General features: G+C 42.4%; 2 protein-coding genes across 2 annotated transcripts in view; both read left to right on the top strand.

The window, feature by feature from the left end:
* The window catches only part of galnt2 (UDP-N-acetyl-alpha-D-galactosamine:polypeptide N-acetylgalactosaminyltransferase 2), a 50,720-nt gene extending 45,890 nt beyond the window's left edge, over window positions 1-4,830 (top strand). The window contains exon 16 of the mRNA XM_070961867.1: window positions 6-4,830. Coding sequence (XP_070817968.1) covers window positions 6-161 — 156 coding nt within the window. The 3' untranslated portion in view covers window positions 162-4,830. The remainder of the gene's footprint in view (window positions 1-5) is intronic.
* A 2,776-nt stretch (window positions 4,831-7,606) lies between these two features.
* On the top strand, window positions 7,607-19,694 carry smyd2a (SET and MYND domain containing 2a). Its single transcript, XM_070966464.1, has 12 exons — window positions 7,607-7,889; window positions 9,404-9,467; window positions 10,216-10,326; window positions 11,095-11,155; window positions 12,744-12,871; window positions 13,692-13,759; window positions 14,073-14,175; window positions 14,345-14,455; window positions 15,028-15,148; window positions 15,332-15,506; window positions 16,555-16,663; window positions 16,839-19,694. Exons 1-12 carry the CDS (start codon window positions 7,717-7,719, stop codon window positions 16,920-16,922), a joined length of 1,308 nt encoding a protein of 435 aa, XP_070822565.1. The 5' UTR covers window positions 7,607-7,716; the 3' UTR covers window positions 16,923-19,694.
* Window positions 19,695-19,713: the final 19 nt, after the last annotated feature.

The raw sequence follows: 19,713 nt of genomic DNA, 5'->3' as shown, positions 1-19,713 counted from the left end.
ACCAGAAATGGGAGCAGATTGAGTCCAACTCGAAGCTTCGTCACGTGGGCAGTAACCTCTGTCTGGACAGCCGCAGCGCCAGGATGGGCGGACTCACAGTGGAGGTCTGCAGCCCGAGCCTCAACCAACAGTGGAAGTTCACCCTCAATTTACAATCATAGGGGGTGCTACAGACCCTGGGAAGAGTTGGATATTAAATAGAGACGCCAACAGACTCTGAGACCCATATAAAGAGATGGAAATGGACCCAAGGAGAAAGACAAAACTTGATGGATTAATGGATCCTTCTCGCTCCTCCTCAGAGGTGCAGCCAGTCACGTCTATACACCTCTCCCCCGCCTCACCCCTCCTCAAAAACACACAGAACCACGCCCAGTGGGGGAGAGGCTTGTAGATCGTAATGGAGTGAACAGGAAACTGACTGTTTTTGGTGGATGGGTGGTGACAGTGATGATCATGAGGAGAAAAGCGATGAAGAGGCTTTCCATCCTAACTACATACCTCAGTGTTTTTTCATTGATGGTTCCAGATGCAAATGACGAGTGAATTCTTTCTGTTTCTTTTGCTTTCTTTAATGCTGGTGAAACTAGAACTCTTTGACATTTTTACTTTGTAATTATTTTATTTTCCTATTAATATTTTTTATTTCTTGCTGTTAATTCTCCACGGAGGGTCGCAGGAGCTTTTTTTTTTTTTTTTTAATTCTTGAGTGAGTCGATGTTGCTCCCCTCCGGTGCTCTCTCTTTGTTTTGGTCACAGGTTGGGGTTTTCCGTGAGGTTTGGGTATAGAGTGATGTGAAGGGAGGAAATGGACTTGATTCCGTGAGCTTTTCCTCTCGTTTTCCTCTCATTGGTTTACAGGATGAACAGAGAGAAGAGAAGCGAGGTGGTTAGAAGGAAGCTGTGCTGTTCTGCTTTTGTTTTCTATACAGCTTTTCCTACAGATTGGGTCTCAGAGGAGGGGAGGGGGGTTCAAGGAGGAGCTTCCCTACTTTGGATGGGGCCTGACACCAGTTTGGCCGGATGCGCACTTCCGAAAACCAGGAAGTGTCTTGAAACCCACCCTCAGGATTTACTGTTTGTCTTCAGGCTGTGGCACTGGCTGCTGCGGCACCTTCACTTCGACACCAATATGTCTCTAAAGAAACAATTCACACACAAAAAAATCTGTCTTTTTCTTGTTTACTTTTGTCAAAAAAAAGTGCAACCAAATTTCAAATGGAAGTTTCATCTTTCAGGAATTCAAGAGGAGCAATTAAAAGAGTTTTTCTTCTCATGCTCTTGCTGCTCTCTGTGGTGCGGTTCAGTTTATACATCTTCTTCATGTCCTCTGCCTGTATCTGTATTAACACTGTGGGAAGGTTACTGGATTTAATGCTGTAGCTTTCTCTCTGGAGTCAACAGATGCTGTCTCCAAAAGGATCATATTAGACATGATCGAGAAGTTTGCTTCTATACTTAACATACCCCGGCCTGCTCTTGCGCGGCAGTAGGAGGGAACCGCAGTGCTCATGTGTGGCTAACATTAAACGCTTGACATCCCTCTGTTAGTCAGCGCAGTAAAACCTTGCTTAGTGCAGCCCGAGAACAGATGTCATGCAAAAAAGAACAGGACTGGAGTAGTCAAACCGTGTGAAATGTGCGTGCACGTGTGTTCTGCGTGCATCTCCAACAAGCTCCCACAGTTCCACCTCGTCTGTAGTTCCTTTCCATCTTTTTTTCTCCTCATTGTGCCCGTTTGATGAGCCATCTGTTGAGGAGTTTGAAACTGCAGTAAACAAGGTTTTACTGTTTGTACTCACTCTGCTTCTGCTGGAGGTGAGCACTTTTTTTCTGATGACACACACTCAGTTTCTGCTGATACAAAATACATACGAGGACACTTGTTTATTTTGGCGAACTGCTTTCTTCTTCTGAGGACATTTCGCTGTCTCCAGGCAGCATCGTGCCACTGCTTTGTTTTCTGCTGCCTGATCGACTCCCGTGTCCAGCACGTGAGTCTGTTCGTCGTGCAGCACTAGTCTCCCGGGCTTCAACACGGGTTCATCTTAACTGCTCTGATCCTCTGTTCTGTTAGTCGCTGATGAGTAATGATGGCGCAGTTTGGGGAAATTGGTTTTGATTAAATTTTGGAGCGACTCATCACTTGGCAGCTTCAAGGCAACTACATTAACACAAAACATCTTTGAGCAGATATGCTGTACAGCAGAAATGACCCATAAGATCACATTTCCTGTTTCCTCGTTTATTCTCGGACGAAGCCGCAGCCTCAAGTGTTCTTTGATGTCACATATCCTCTCGGTATTTCTCTCACACATTCACACCCTCACTTTTAAATGCTTAGATCTTCCGTCGTGTTTTGTTTTGCTGAGTCACTGAAACTGACAAAGACATTTGGCCATGTTTGGTCTGTTGTCTGCCACTTTCCCAATCCTCTGTTCCATCACTTCTGCTTCTTTTGCCTTTGTCTTCTGCTTTCATGCACCTGCGAAGCAGAGTGAGTGGAGAAGGTCAGCTGAAACAGCATCTGGTTTAAAAGCCTATCCTGTGACTTGATAGGCTGCCGCATTGTGCTGTGAGGCTGTGGATCCTGCGGGTACAAGGCCTAGCTGTGAGGGAGTTTGTGTTACCATGGTGACCAGACTCAAGGGCCCAAATCTGGTTTAAGGTTTCAGTTGGAGTTCATGCTAATCAGGAGGTGGATTTCACTGATGAATACTGGAAAAAGTTGGTGTTTTTTTGCAATTCTGCAAAAAAAATCTGAAACATTTTCAGTCGTCTTAATTTCTTATGAATGTTGCAAATCGATAATTGTAATGCCGAAAAGCTGATTGGAATTTAAGTTGTGATTGATGTCAAACAACTGTGCATCCAGACATATCTGCAGTCAGCTCAGAGCCTTTGGTGGATTACATGATGTTATGACAGGTGATGTATTTTTCATGCGTTTGGGGAATGCTGCCGTCTTTCCACATGTCATGTTTTTGGTTCTGGTCTGAACTTTGTGATTTCTTCTCATAAGTTTGGTGCAGGTACTATCATTTTTTATGAATTATTCATCTTCACCTCCTTCATAAGTGTGCCAGGTCTTGATCTGGTAATGGGGGTAGAAACGCAAATGCTATCGCCTCCTAATTTTGTCATCATGACGTCACACTGTGCAACGTGAGCCAAGCAATTCTCAAGAATTAACATTTGTCAGCAAATTTTGATACTTCAGTGTTGTGCACTGAGAGATATGGAGACCCTCGAACCAGGAGGTATGTGGCCCTTTGTCCTCATCAGTGAGGGCGACATGTTTTTAGTGGAGTGTAGCGCCCCCTATGGTCATGCTTCTTGTAGATAACAAGCGAACCAGAAAAGGAAAGAAGAGGGGGCTCAAGACAGTAAAAGTCTGATGCACAATGCACCACTGGAGAATTTCAGACTGTTGTTCTTAATCACATTTGCTTTGTCTTTTTTTTTCTTTGTTTCTAAACTGTTGATTCAGCCCTACTAAAACAGCCAGGCAGTGAAAACTGAGCAGACATGAGAACCAAACTGCACACACCTGACTGACCACGGCAGAACTGTCTGCTCCAGCAGCTCACATGTGTCGTCTGAAGCCTTTTCTTTTTCGACTTGTCTTATTCTTGTGAAGATGAAAAGATTGCTATTTTTTTTTTTTTTAATGTTCGCAGAGAAAATGTAGTAATTAAGTAGTGCAGCGCCTCATTTTGATTGGTTGATGAAATGTTTACATCTTTAGCACAATGTGCCAAAGTTCCCTTCTTATTGTCTGTGGATGAGGGAGGATGAGAAGAGGTAAAAGTCTGTTGAAATACAGAATGAGTCGCAGAGAACTCACATGCGCACATTCACCTACAGTATGTTATGTTTCTCAATGATCTTCCCAGTCTCAGTTCTACCTATAGGACATGCCGGGGGTGGGGAGATGGCTCTTAGCAGCTGATCTGGTGTCAGTTTTGTCATGGACACACTTGTCTGACATCTTGATGTTTGTCTGCAAAATGTCTATTGAGGAAGTGTCTGTTAGATTTTGGAAATGGCTAAAATCATCATTCCAAAGAGGGCGAGTAATGTCAATGTCGCAGACTGACATGTAACTGATCACCTGACAGGGAACAAGAGCGTCTTCCCCAGTGAGCCAGACTTTGTTCATACTCACTGTGTTTTCTGGGGGGAAAGGATCAACGGGTTTATTGGATAGAGTTTAACAAGAGAGGGTGCGTTAAGGTCAAGCTTTGTGTTCTCTCAGCTTTTCCCTTAAACAGAGACACAAGTTGTGTCATGATTTGTCCTAACAAGAGGGATGTCTTTCCCCATCAGACCACCTCAAATCCTCTCTTAGGATTAACAGAAGAAGAGCCCTCTCTGATATGTGGAAAGCCCCGCTGAGACATCCAGCTCAGGACTGCTTAAGCTTCTCCATCATTTGCTATGAGTGTGTGTGAGTCAGGGTACAAGAGGGGCTTAACATGCACATAAGACACTATACTGTACAAGTCTCATCAACCAGTAATGACCGATAAAAGATGTGTCACAGGGAAGGACATGAACTAATGGGGTAATAATGTCGTTTCATGGAATGACTGTGGTGGGTGATAAGGCACGAGGGGGTCACATGTGTAAAAGTGTATATTTTTGTATATACCTACATCAGTGTGTGTACAGTATGTACATATATACACAGTGTACTCAGCCGCGGTTCCTAGTTTTGTTGTCAGACTGTACAGCGCTTCTAACTGTTTCCTGTTTTATAGATACTGCAGAAATTCAACTTTGAATGAGGAGAAATGATTAACTTAAATAAATGCATTTATATATATATCATATGTGTCAAGTATTTTGGTCTGCCGCAGCGGGTTAGGGTGCAAATGCACAGCAGATACATAAGCACTGACACAAACACATCCAGATATAGAGTATATTGATGTTTCTGTTTTTGTCAGCTGCAGTTTTCACAGTTATGCAACAGTGGATCTGGATTAGGGCAGACGATGTGGCAGCTAAACATGAATTTTTTAAAACTTAAATGTTTAAAGAAGGAACTTCCTTGGTCCAACAGTAAAATGCTGCGTTATAGGGCAGCATTTTGTGCAGCGTTAGAATTGAATTCCTGATAATTCCTTTAAGTAATTTATATGGCAGAATACTCCTAATTACAACAGAATACACTATACAAGTTTCTTGTAGTGACTAATCTCAGCCCCTGCAGATCACACAGCTGCTTGTCATACATTAACAGGGACGGACTGACCATGTGGCATAGCGGGCATTTTCCCGGTGGGCCGACGTGCTATTTGGGCCGATAGTCGGCCACTTTTTTTTTTTTTTTAATTTTAAATATTGGTTGACCGGCCCATAAAACCAGACAGTCGATCAGCAGCCCGACTGACATTGGGCTGGCCCAATCGTTAAACACCAACCCCTTTCGCTTTGGTCTAGCCGGCATAATGCTTTCGGCAAAAAAAAAAAAAGGCAGCGCAAGAGTTTGCTCATAACCACCGACCGGCCCTCGACACACGCTGGTCTGCGGCCCATAGGTTATTAAATTCACTGACACTTGACGGAACTCATCTCGCCCAATCATATCATGAAACACTTCTCCTCATTTGGGTCGGTAACGTAATCTGTTAGGATCTTCGAAAATGGGACCGACCCGGTCAGATTTTCGAGTCGGTCCGACCCGGGTCGGTACCTGTAGGGGGACCTTCTTCTGAAGTCCTCCAGGATCTGTCTGCTGGGTCAGGGAACTGCAGCGCGGGGAAGTGCGCCCTGCACTTCTTCTGACAGGACGCGCTCATCATAACGTGCCAGTAGACGCGGAGATCCCGGTTTCCTGCAAAGGACGGTTCTTCATGTGTGCTGCTGCTGCTACAGTGCAGCATGCAGTATCTCACACTGTCCCTAAGAAGCCGGTGCAAGCGCAAACTCAATTCCAAATAATGGATCGATTCCGTCCACCTCTCTGCTGCGTGATAGTCCAAAGCCAATCCATACGCAGCCGTGAGGGGCATGAGTTTTCATATTGTGCGGCCGACATAAAAACAAAGGTCAAAGCAACAGCGCGTAGCCTCGTGCGCAAAATTCAACCATGATAAGATAATATCTCTATATATTCTCCTGCTGGTAACTTCACCGTGTCTGTGTGGTGGTCTGCTGAAGCGCTTAGGGGTCTGTGAGAATTCCGGGATTGGGCCTTTCAGATGTTACGGATGTTTCAGAGGTTTCTCAGTGGAGGCCAGGGACGGACTGACCATCTGGCATAGCGAGAGCGTGGGTGCCGATTTGGGCCGATAGTCGGCCACTTTTTATTTATTTTAAATATTCGTCTGACCAGCCCATAATACCAGACAGTCGATCAGCGGCCCCATCACATCGTTAAACACCAACCCCTTTCGCAAAAAAAAAAAAAAAAAAAAAAAAAGTCAGCGCAAGAGCTTGTTCATAACCACCGACCGGCCCTCATAACCCATAGGTTATTACATTCACTGACACTTGACGGGGCTCATCTCGCCCAATCATATCATGAAACACCTCTCTCTCTCTCTCTCTCTCTCTCTCTCTCTCTCTCTCTCTCTCTCTCTCTCTCTCTCTCTCTCTCTCTCTCTCTCTCTCTCTCTCTCTCTCTCTCTCTCTAACACACACACACATATAGGATGATGTCTTTTTTTTAAGGATTTGCCCAAGTTCACAGGCCTTCTTTATTCAGCACTGTCTGGAAAACGGTGATAATCAGATCAATCAACCATGTCTATTATTTCTCTTTCCCTCTCCCTCATTCATGTGTCATCATCCCTCTTAAGTTTTCAGTTTCTACACTGCTATTTTTATCTTGAAGACTGACCAATAATTAAATCTCTCTTGCTTTCTCTCTCAAACATACATACACAGAGTTCAAAGTTCATTCGGGAGTTCAGCTACATTCAGCCTTTTGGACTGGGTTAGTTCGCAATTTATTGAGTACTACTCTTGGAAGAGTTAGCATCTGATCCATCTTTTCTCATCTCTATTCTTTCTCTTTCTCTTCTCTTCCTCCCTGAAACACATAGGTACACCCAATATGATGAATTCTGCTTAAAGATCCATTACTGTGATGGAGTGGTGGAGTGTACTTGTTTCGTAGTGTTAATAAATTACACTTTTTGGAAGTATTTAATGTGTCCACTCTCACTGATTCCTGTTAACTCATTGCATGGCTTAAGGTACGTGGCTTTAAAGAGTTGCACAGTTGGTATACACATTCAAGAGACCGAAAAGACTGAAAAGGTGTGCATTATCGAATGTGGTGGGCTGATATGGTCCAAAATGCCAGGGCCGATTTTTTTGTCCCAGTCTGCCCCTGTACATTAACCTCAAATTTCAGAAGAATGCGAATGGGTAATATTTCCTCCGACAGAGATGGCTTACTGGGAATCAGCGCAGTCAATTAAAACATATATTAACACTACACTGGAAACGACACAGGACACAATCTGAGAAACGGAGACAAAAAGCTCCAGCAGACAGCTGCAGTCCATCAGTACATGCATGAATTCAAGTGCCATGTTGTCGCCTGTCCAGCAGGGGGCGATGAGAGCCTCGCCGGGGACGCCGGGGACGCAGAGGACCGGGCGAGGAAGAAGCAGCTCTGGCAGTAGCAGATCAGAGCACTCAGCAGACACAGGTGGTGGTCGGCAGTATCTGACCGAAGAACCTTAAACAGAAGAAACCATGAAGAACGAAGGGATAGAGGGCACGGAGAGGTTCCTGAGCCCGGGCAAAGGCAGGGGCTTGCGGGCGGTGGGGCACTTCGCGGTGGGGGAGCTGGTGTTCGCCTGCCCTGCCTACTCCTACGTGTTGACAGTGAATGAAAGGGGAGCGCACTGTGAGCACTGCTTCACCAGGTAGCGTCTTACTCCGAAGAAACAACCGAAGAAACACCTCCGTGACTGTTAGCTTCAGGCTGCCGTTTTCGTTTAGCCTAGACTAAAACCGAACAAAGCTCGTGCTGTGTTCAGTTGAGCGCGGGGTAACCTCATGACTTAGCTAGGTTAGCTCGTGGACCTCCGAACAACCTCTGTACCGAGCTGGTGCAGACTTAAATGGGTCAGCGCGGGGAGGCAGCTCACCTGACTCTGCAGCATTTGTTTATAGCACTGCAGAGTGAAGACAGTCTAACATAGAAACCAACATTCACGTACAACAAGCTGACTTGGCGGGTTTTAAAGCCTGCCTTCTTATAGTGTTAAGCCTATTAATGTAGGAGGACATCGTCTTCAATAGGCTACTCATGCTTACAGGTCGGATACTCAGTTACTTTCAGCCCTGTCGTTGTGTCTTGGTGGGACATTTGCGCTCACACCATCACAAGCAAAGACAGCCTCTGTTGATTCCTCCAAATTATGCTAAAAGTCAATCGGTAGAAAGAAAACATGCAGCCTTCACAGTCTCAGAGTCTGTCTTTATTATATTCAGGTTAAAACTTTTAACCTGAATTTTTTAAAGACTTTTAACTTAAAAGTTTGACTCCCGATTAGAAGGGGATTATAACATGATTTTGAGTCATTTGCTGGTAGTTTTCAGCTCATGTTTGAATGTGAAGTGGTTAAAAAGGCCTGCCTACAACATATTGACATGTGTGGGTGTGTGTAGGCATACGTATTGAGGGGCCATGTGCTCGTCCTTTTTAAGGTTTGACCCTCCAGTTTGCATGCTTGTCTTGTTGAGATGTGATGATACTCTTTATGAGGCACTTCAGAGTTAAATCACCTCTGTCTCCCTCTCACACACTCACCCACTCACTTTCATTCACACACATGCCTCCTACTGGAGCTGCTGTTAGGGTTTGTAGATCAGTGAAAGGTTAGGGTACTAAATATAGTTGTCCATGTGTCCTAAGAGAGGAGGAGCTAAGAGATGAGAAGGCCAGGGGAGCATGTGTGCGTTGAGGTTGGAGGACGAGGTTGGGAATATGTGTGGAAATTGCAAGAAATTGAATTGGAGCCTCTTATTCTAGCACATATGAAGGAATTATAAATAAAATCAAAGTTTTACCAACTAACTTACTTACTGTTGGTGTTTGAGGTGATGTGTTGTGCGTCTGTGTGTCCCACTTTCTGTCGCAGAGCTAAAACAAACCTGCAAGGACCGCCTCATTCACCATCAGTTTAACAAAAAAAATACCAAGTATCTAAATGTGGGATAAGAACTGAGTCAGTCAAAAAGTTTTCATTTAATCCCACGTCAACCGGCTGAAAAGCATCAGGTAAAGATGTCTCCACAGATGAAGACGCACACTGTTAGTTCATGTAGGTGAACACATTTGAGTCCCACTGAACAAAATGTCACACTATGGCTCTGCTACAGCTATTATCACAGCTGTAGCAGAGTAACATGATGTGTCTCCATGTCCTTACAGGAAAGAAGACCTTTTTAAGTGTGGCAAATGTAAGCAAGCCTACTACTGCAATGTCGACTGTCAGGTGAGTGCGCTCTGCTTCCTTTTGTGCTTTTTCATGGAGGGCTTGGACTTTATATATATTACACTTTGCACAATTACGGTGAATAAAGGAGCTGACCATGAATCGATTTAACTGCAAACAGCAATGGTAATTTTAATTTCAAAAGACATGCTGTCCTGTTTTAGTCTCCATTTGTTTTGCTCTTATTCTTGCTGTCTTTTTAAGTGGAAGGACAACGATTATGACCACAAGCAGAGATAAAGCCCTTTGACTGTTGTTGTCAGTAACAGTGCAGCCCTTTGTGTGCCTCCATATGTGTTGTTTCAAGCATTTTGCTTTCCTGGTGCCATCACAGAGTAAATACAGGGGAAAGCAGTGTATTTTATTGGCCTTATGACCCACCTTGGGACACACATGAGAACCACCTCAGCAGAGCTGCATGCAGGCAGCACCCAGCAAGAGCACACGCTCACATTGTTGTTGCTATGACGATTCAGTCTGTCCTCCCTTTGCCTCTGTCTAGTTTTAGTTTCATGGCATAAAACACCCTGCAGTAACACTGAGGAGCCTTCTTGTGTGTGCGCACTTTGTGATGCAAATCTTTTATTGTCCATTACATTTATTTGATTCTCTCTGTTTGTGTGTTGATGATGTTGTTTAATGTGTTGTCCTGTTGAATGTCCTTGCTGTAATAATGGAGGGCCACTAACTGTTGTTATTTCTGTCTTTCTCTCTCTCTGTCTGTGTGTGTTTGTGCACATTTATGCAGAGAGGTGATTGGCCCATGCATAAGCTGGAGTGTGTAGCGATGTGTGCCTATGGGGAAAACTGGTGTCCATCAGAGACGGTCAGGCTGGTTGCTAGACTCATCATGAAACAGGTAAAGACGGAGTAGAAAGCAAAAGAAGTGAGCAGAAAGAGAGAATATAGATAATACTACAGAACATCTCAATTAAACACAGGTAAAGACAAATAACATCATCCTCCTCAGTTTATAATCCATGCTGTGTACAAGTATGGCTGGAAGGAGCCGTGTGTTAATGCAACTGGAAGTAACCTTTAAACAAACTTTAAAGAGGATAAGGAGTCAAATGAAGATAAAGAGTCAAATAGAATACGTGGCTGCTTGATAAACAGTTTGAGTTTGACTATATTTCATGCAATAAACCAGCTGTGAGCAGCTAAAGCAGCGAAGCAGTGACTTAACTCATCTCAGTTTCTTTTGCATACCTTTGCATGAGTAGTGTCATAGTATCAAGTATTGTGGGTGTCATGTCTTTGCTATACATTTGTTGCTGTTCAGAGAGGTCACATGTTCAGATCAGCGTTATGAGCCATCTAACAAAAAAGATGAAGGTGACACAAACAGTGCTCTTCTGTGTTGTGTCGTAATGTTCCAGTGTTTAAAGCTTTGGTCCTCATTGAACACCAAAGTTCCTGTAGCCGGTGTTGCTGTCACCCAGGTGTGCTTAGCAGCTGCTTTATTGTTTTAATAATAATGTAATAATTGAGTTTGTCCTTTAATTATTTCTTAATTGGACTTAAACAATTTGGTGTAATAACGCAATACATTAAGAAAAGAAAATTAGCTTATTTTGTATTTTATTTTGCATGATCTCATGTGTCTCATATGTGTTTCATCTTGCAGAGAGTTACAACAGAACGAACCCCTTCAGAAAGGCTGCTGCTCTTCAAAGAGTTTGAATCCCGTAAGTAGGTGTGTGTGTGTGTGTGTGTGTGTGTGTGTGTGTGTGTGTGTGTGTGTGTGTGTGTGTGTGTGTGTGTGTGTGTGTGTGTGTGTGTGTGTGTGTGTGTGTGTGTGTGTGTGTGTGTGTGAGAGAGAGAGAGAGAGAGCATGTGTATGAATACATGAGGCTGTATGTTTAGTTACATTTGTGTGCACTTGTAGTTACATGGTGCAGTGTGTGTGTCTGTGTGTGCACGTGTGATCTTTCTGTGTCTCTGCAGTTGTAGCAGTGTGTCTATTAATATCCTCTGCTGTAGCCTCCAGTCCTGGTTCTGTCTCTTTCATTCACTCCAAGTCTGCAGAGCTTTGGGACTTAAATCCCAAGCTTCTGGGTGCTGTAATTTCATGTTCTCTCCCATCCTGTAAAAAGTGCTGCCACTGTGCCCTTGAGCAAAGTACTCAACCCTCTTCTCTGAGAGACTGCAATTGCACTGAGAAAGTGTTAACATATGTTCTCTCTATACTTTATATCAACCCAATACTGCAACAGAAAGATTTAAAGCGTTATTGTAGCATTTTCTGTTTTGTCTCTATCGTGCCGTTTTGCATCAGGACTGACTAAACTGTGGTATTTAGATTATGCAAAGATCAGGCCCTGAAAACTCATCAAGATGCTTTCAGTAATCTGAATTATGCACTGCAAGTTGATAAAAGTGTGTATCTGTCAAGATGCACGAAAACAAGACTGTTTTCCATCTAACCACCCACGGTCTGTTTTCTCTGCTCCATTTGGTATTATCATTTAGTGCGAACTGTTGTTACAGGCTCAGATGTGTCATCAGAGGATTGTCACAGAATTAACCTTCACACCTGTCTCATGCACACAAAGCAAATCAGAGACCAGCTGCTGCCTGCTGCCACCAGACCGTGTGTCGGTGTGAGTTTGTGTGACTGATGGTGACACATGGCCTGTGGCAGCGGCACATCCTGGACTTTACTCACAATAACTCTAATAGCATTTGAATATGTATTCTTCTGGTTCTTTTAAGGAGCCATGCGAGAGATTATAATGATAGCGACAACAAATTAAAAAGAAACGTGCAGATAGCATTTTGGATGCATAGTCAATTTTATATGTTATCCTTTTTCTTTTTAGAGTTATTCATATACCGTCGGCCGATATGCAAGTTCAGGTATTGGAAAGGACGAATCCTACTGAAACATGTCTATTATTTCTAGTACTTAACTTTTAATTCATCCCTTTTCTCCAGTGATGGCAATAGTCAAGCTTTCTTATTGTAGATGGTCCCTGTGTCCGCGTGCTTAAGTGATGTTTGGTAGGTTTTTTGCCAGGTTGGAACAATGCAGAAGTGGAACAGTTAACAAGACTAACGGTCTTGAGTCCAGCTAGTGGCCCAGTAAGGTTGCCAAGTTCATTGTACCTCACAATACCAAGTTGCTGGTCCAAAAATAAAATAGAAGGGATTCATTTTCAGGGTTGTGGGGCTTCAGTGTTAAACACATAACACATAAATAAACACATAATGTTTAAGATTCAAGATGGTCTCCTTATGATGGTCTGCTTTATCTGATTTCCTTTGATTTTCCAGATTTAGATAAGATGGACAGTGAGAAGGAGGAGATGAACCAGGCAGACATCGCAGCGCTGCATCACTTCTACTCCAGACACATCAGCGACCTCCCCAGTGAACAGGCTCTCACCGAGCTCTTTGCACAGGTAAAAACAAAAATCTTTGTTTCTTTGGGTCATAAGATGTTCCAGGTTTCTCTCTGTGGTTTGTTTATACTTATTTGGCACCGTGTGGGTTCTCTGGAGAAGCAAGCTATACAACACCACGACCATTTTAGTTTCTCACACTCTGTTTCTAAGAAATCCGCTGATTCAAAACCTCCTGTTCTAGAAGGATCAAGAATGTTGGGTGTGTTTATTGCTGCTGTGTGATTGGTCAGGAGAGTATCAGAGGTTTTGGCTGACACATAGACAGGTGTTGACCTCTCTTGGTCTGTAGAAGGACATGCTAGATTGCAACATACACACACAAATGCTTTAGACACACAATGTGCAAAAATTATGTTTTCATGTGCACACTACTCCTGCCCGTACATGCTTAATGCTTATGTTCACACATCTTTTCATCCCCGGCTGTCCCTGCAGTTGTTAGCAAATTCACACACACACTGGAGCGCATGTTGAGGTGAAGCCAGGATCTGTGTCACACACACCCACTGGTCCTGTCTGTGTAACTCGACAGCGTTTAGCTCTTTAATTCTATCTGTCTGTCAGTGCTGCTGTCTCCTTTCTCTCCACGCTACACCAACAGCCTTTCCTGATCGCACAGCTACATTTAATCTCCTGCTACCGGATGTCCTCCTCCTCTGCGGAGGGGTGTTACAACACAGATGAGTAGAGGGTGATGCAAGTGGTGTTATCATATTACTCACCCTGCTGTTCTGTCTCCACCTGTTTGTTTGTGTCTTCTCTTGTTTCTGTCTTGCTCTGTCCCTCCTTCTCTCTCCTCTCTTTTTACTCTCTCCAGGTTAACTGTAATGGTTTCACCATTGAGGATGAGGAGCTCTCCCATCTAGGATCAGCCGTTTTTCCTGAGTAAGTAGTCCATGTCAACACATCATCAACAGTCCAATCATTGATCCGTGTATTTCACTGATCCCATTGATAAAATTGCAAAGGTTATTATTAAAGTAATAATAGGTTCATATTAACCCTCCCCAGTGCTTTTTACAGTCATTGTATATCTCAGCAGCTCCTGATTTGTTTCATTATTTTAATTCGTCTCTCTTTGAAATAGTCTGTGTGGTGTACACATAAACCATCATGTAGCCCCAACATCACACATTTTGTGATTTCACGATTCTTTGTTAAGCTTCTGTGCTTTGCCTCCTTCCTTTCTTCCTTCTAGTGTAGCACTGATGAATCACAGCTGTAGTCCTAATGTCATAGTGACCTATAAAGGCACAGTGGCTGAGGTCAGAGCAGTCCAAGAGATAAACCCTGGAGACGAGGTATGTTTGCACTTGCCACAGACTGCCGTGAAAAACAAAGATGGGAATTACACTCCTTATCTTGATCGATGCTAAAAGGCCATGATTTTATTTATTTATTTATTTATTTATTTATTTATTTATTTATTTATTTATTTCATCTTTCATCTCCCTCCCTCTCTCTCCTTAGATCTTCAACAGTTACATAGACCTGCTCTACCCAACAGAGGACAGGAAAGAGAGGTTGTTAGATTCCTACTTCTTCACATGCCAGTGTACTGAGTGCACCTCCAGGTCTAAGGTACCACTCATTTATCTTTCTGAAACTCACAGACGTTCATTAAGTTTTGACACATGTATGCAGTGGGACACCTTTTAGGTACATGACAATTCATATTCATATTCAGTCATTCCCCAGTCTTTATAGCATATTGTGCTTTGGCAAGGAATGATAGTTGACATATGTGACAACATGTGTCAACTATCATTTTTACTTTGGAAACCTGCTGATAGTTTCACATTTGGAATAAATAAGAAATCAACATTTTTCTGAAAATTTGATCTCTTTGATATCTCCTGAGATCGTCCAGGAGCTGCCTCAGCAATTATTTCCAGCTGTGAGTAGCTGCCATTGTGTGTTGCATGGTGGAACAATAAATCAAGGCCATGCTCAGACATCAAGCAGATTCAGTGTGCTATGCATACTGACGTATTTGAATACTTAAATGTTGTCACTCTGCCAATGTAAACACATTACCTACTGGTTCAAATTGGCGTGCACAGTAGTAGGAAACTGGGACGTGGTTAGTGTTACTGTTTACTGTTGGTGTATCAGTTTCCTGCTGTATGTAATTTCTTTCCATCTCTTTATAGGATAAAGCAAAAATGGAGATCAGGAAGCTGAGTTCTCCACCAGAGCCAGAGGAAATCCGATCCATGGTCCGTTACGCCAAAAATGTCATCGAGGAGTTCAGGAGAGCCAAACACTACAAGAATATCCTCCTCCTCTGGGCGTAACTGTATTTCTTTTTCACTCTTTTGTTTTCCCTCATCTGAAGTCTTTCCCCTCTCAGCCTGTCCGTTTGTCTTCTTTCTCTGTTATGGACAACCTTTCACTTCCCTTCCTCCTCTTCTTTCCCTGCATTGTTTGTGTCATTATTCCTTGACTCTCTGGCACCCCCCAGTGAGCTGCTGGAGATGTGTGAGCTCAGCCAAGAGAAGATGGGAGCTATATTTGCAGACACCAATGTCTACATGCTGCACATGATGTATCAGGCCATGGGCGTCTGTCTCTACATGCAGGACTGGGACGGAGCGATGAGCTACGGAGAGAAGATTATTCAGCCATACAGGTAAATTGATCTGTAAGGGGTCTGCAGGGAGGCAGCCGTGCACTTGCAACAGATTGGTTAACTTGTATGCAATAGAACAGGAAAGTAAGCAGAGGGGCATTTTCTAGAGGGAGTGTTTTGATGAATGCTTCCATTGAACACAGTTTTGTAATGATATTCTCTTCAGACCTCTGTGAATTTTTAAAGACATGTTAGGATTGGGATTTTAATTCCTAATTTAGTCTCTTTAAAGTGACACAGAGGGGCTTTGCTTTAACTTGTCACTATGAAGTAAATATTTACTTGGACTCAGAATGAGCTTAGTATTACATTCTGATGATCAAAGGTCACTGTGACCATAAAAAAATATCTTTGGCCATAACTCAAGGGTTGAAGATGTGTATGAAGCATCCATGTTTTACAGTTTGTAGCTACTTTGCAGCAACATCCATATTTAAAGAATCGTAGTTCACTACAAGCTCATTGTTTGCTGATCTTAAGCTTCAGGTGATCGTCATTGCTCCATGTGATGAAGCTCTATCAGTCCTCTGTAAAAATAGTTTCTAAGTGAAGACAGCACGTTTAACTTGATAACTTCCATTTCATCACAAAAGTTTATACCTTTTATTAAATTCTTCACTCTATGTGTTATATGAATCTGGATAAACATGGATGTAAACTGTAGCTTGACTTGTTGGTGGAGGTTTACAACCACGAGATGGTAATGCTAGTTTTACCTGCACTTTGCAGCTCAGAATCATGTTATTAATGTTTTACTGACTTCATACTTAATACAGCATAACTCGTTTTCTTATGAATTGTTCTTTGTCCACCTACAATATATACACAACCACACGTTGTATTTGTACTTGATAATGGTCAACATATTTTCCTCTGTGGTATGCAACACGCCTGCAGATCTTCTATGGCTTTTATGTATGTTTTAAACTTTTGTAGCACTACAACAAATCTAAATGTAACATTAATTTTTAATTAATTAATTGATTTGATCTTGTTTCCTCCTGCATTCACGGCTTAGTTTGATGTATAAATTATATTCTCTCTGCAGTGTTCACTACCCAGCCTACTCTCTAAATGTGGCGTCTATGTATCTGAAACTGGGACGTCTGTATTTGGGGCTGGAGAAGAAGTCACAAGGAGTCAAAGCTTTGAAGAAGGTACTTGACATCTGGTCAGTTGGTGTATGAATAGGTGGCAAAATGAAGGTACTGAGGCCTCCAAAGAGAGGGGAGAGGGAGCAGAAGATCAGTGAGCTGTAAAAGGCAACACTACATACATTTGCAATGCGGCTTTTAAATGATTTTAAAATCCAGTTTTTTCTTCTTTTTTCAGGCAGTTGCCATCATGGAGGTGGCTCATGGGAAAGATCACCATTATGTAGCGGAAGTCAAACGAGAAATCGAGGAGCAGAAGTAAAGGAGGTGCAGCAGCAGGAGGAGAAAAGGATTAAATGGAGGCACTGGATTGAGGACCCTCTCTTAAAGCAACAGAATTCACATCACTACTGCATGTCATGCATCTAATACCTCTACGTTTTCTGTCGCCCATTCTGTTTTTCTTGCCTCTCTTTGGGTAGGGTTTCGTTTTTCATGTCAATCATCAACATATTCTGGCTGAGGATGACCACGTTTTATATCTGCAGCTACTTCAGTTAGAAACAGACAAATTAGTGTTAAACGGTTTAGAATGAAAAAAGCGTCTGAAATGCTCACAGTTCAAACCTTGAACGTCATTTGAAGATGTTCTTTTCTGTGTGCTGAAGCCCATTAAACCACGCTGTAATTCACAAAAGGAGATCTAAAAACTTTAAAGCTGCCTTTCAGAAGAAACAAAGCTTTCATGTGACAGCTCCATAAGTGTCATTTTCTGATGTGAAATTCTGTCCAGTTTTTCTTTCCTTGTGAGTCTGAACTCATTCAGTGTTCTGTAGACCCATGAACAGACAATGTTCTACCATTATTTATGTCTTTGGCAGCAGTTTACGCTGCACAGCTTTGCTCCAGCACAGTTGTTCAGAGGGCATTACTGTTTATTCACAGCCAATATATTTTAATTCTGTCAAATATTCAGCAAGAGTTTCTGGCTCCATTGATTCTTGTTTAAACTGTGGAAAAAAAAGATCACTGACCATGCATCAAGTACTCTGTAGCAACATAGACGAGAATGCAAACAACTATTTCTGAATCAAACCACTGTTTTGATTGGCTTGTCTTACAGTATGTTCCGCTTGTTTTGAGGAATCACAATAAGTGTTGCATGCTTTATTGTTTATGTTGTGTGTTTTATGTTTGATATGAGGCTTGTTGACCAAAAGGGCCACGGGTTTATCTGACAAGGAACCAGCTATATTTGTCTATTCACAGTTTATCCTTAAACAGGGGTGCTGATCTGAGACCTCTTTGCCTCTTAAGTCAGAGTGAAGACACTGGCACTATGACCTAACCAATGATCCTGGATCAAAGCCCCTTTGCTCTCAGGAAAAAAGGCGCAACACCGTAGCTTTTGACAAGAGATAGATTATTGTACCTTTTTAATGTTTTCTCAGAAGCATCATGAATCCAAATTCATAATCCTGGGAATGAAATCAGCTTAACATCGATGGGCAGAATATTAACATACGGCAGGGGTGGGCAACCTGTTCCACAAAGGGCCGGTGTGACTGCAGGTTTTTGTTCCAACCAAGCAAGAGCTCACAGTTTGACCAATCAGCTGTCTGAAGAGTGCGATCAGTTGATTGAATGAATCAAGTCTGGTGTGCTGCCGCTTGGTTGGAAAGAAGACCTTCAGCCACAGCGGCCCTTTGTGGACCAGGTTGCCCACCCCTGACATACGGTATAACTTGGTAGAATACAATTAGATGTACACATAATAACAAGGGGGGGACAACATCCTCTTCAGACACATTTAATTTTATAGTCAACAAGCATAATTGCATCTCCCTTTAGTCTCTGCTTCAGTGCAAAGTTCATTTTTGAACTCGAGTAAGCATAATAGACAGAGGAATCATATAACACATTTTTTCAGCGTGGCAACTTTTTAAGGAAACATTACCTTCAGAAAAAATGGGTGCCCATAACTCAAAATGTGTGTCAGTGGGACAGTAGGTTGTCATAAATGCTGGAAGTGTTGCCTGTGTGCAGTGGTTTTAAGTGACCCTGAATCATGAGCAGGAGGGGAGGAGCAGTTACAGGTTGTAAAACTGCAGTTTCTCTCGGCTGCAGATTGGACTGAATGATTATATTGAAATACAATGTTAAAGACAGCTGGACTTCCTGTTTTTAATTTTTTTGATTAAGCATTTTGTGTGAAAGGCTTTAAAGGTGGCTTTAAACACAAACAAAATTAAGGAAATGCATAGATCATCACCTGGGCCTTATATAAGGGTTCTTGTTGCACTAAAATTTTGTAAAAATTTTGTGACAGAACGATGTCAAAAAATCAAATCTGCAAGCACATCTTGTTTCATTTTTATCAGTCTCTGTAACTAAACAGTTGGCCTGCCTGCTGTCTTCACACAGACCACACAATCTTGTATGCTTTTAAATGCCTGTAGCTTCTCCCTCTTCTTTACTATGGATGCAATTTTATGCACCACATGAATGTGGGTTACTAGGGGTTAGAAATAGCCCATTGTTATGAATTGCTTGTGGTCAAATTTGTAGCAACTCCTGCATAGGGGACTCTGTCACCTGCAAAAATGCATGTAGAAGGTGCCTGCCTTACAGCTTTGCACAGGTAATCAAAAGCACCAATCAGCAACTGTGTTCCACGTGTTTATTTTTTGTCTATGTCTTTGCAAAGGAAAGACACAATGAAAAGAGGTTCTGTAGGATACGTTGTACAAACCAAATATCTAAACCCTCTGCCAGATTTGAGCACTTCATTTAATTTCTGGCAAGACGCTAAGGAAGCGAATATGATTAGTTTCTTTTTTTTCTATGATGTCATGAAAGATAAGACCTGTGGCACAATTGTTAAAGCAGTAAAATCCATACTCATTTTGCACGTATAAAACCAGGTGAAAGGACACCCAGATCATGTTGTCTGCTGTTTCTGTAATTAACTGTTACTTTATCAGGCATGAATGTTGTTTTATTGGAATGCAAAACTAAAATCTGAGCCTCTGATTCTTTCTGTACCATGTCAGTGGAACTCAATAAATGACAGTATGGCACTTGCTTTACTATATATACTTTTTTGTTTTTAT

Source organism: Chaetodon trifascialis, chromosome 1 (genome assembly GCF_039877785.1).
Source record: "Chaetodon trifascialis isolate fChaTrf1 chromosome 1, fChaTrf1.hap1, whole genome shotgun sequence".
Classification (NCBI taxonomy): Eukaryota; Metazoa; Chordata; class Actinopteri; order Chaetodontiformes; family Chaetodontidae; genus Chaetodon; species Chaetodon trifascialis.
This window is presented reverse-complemented; position numbering and strand designations above follow the sequence as displayed.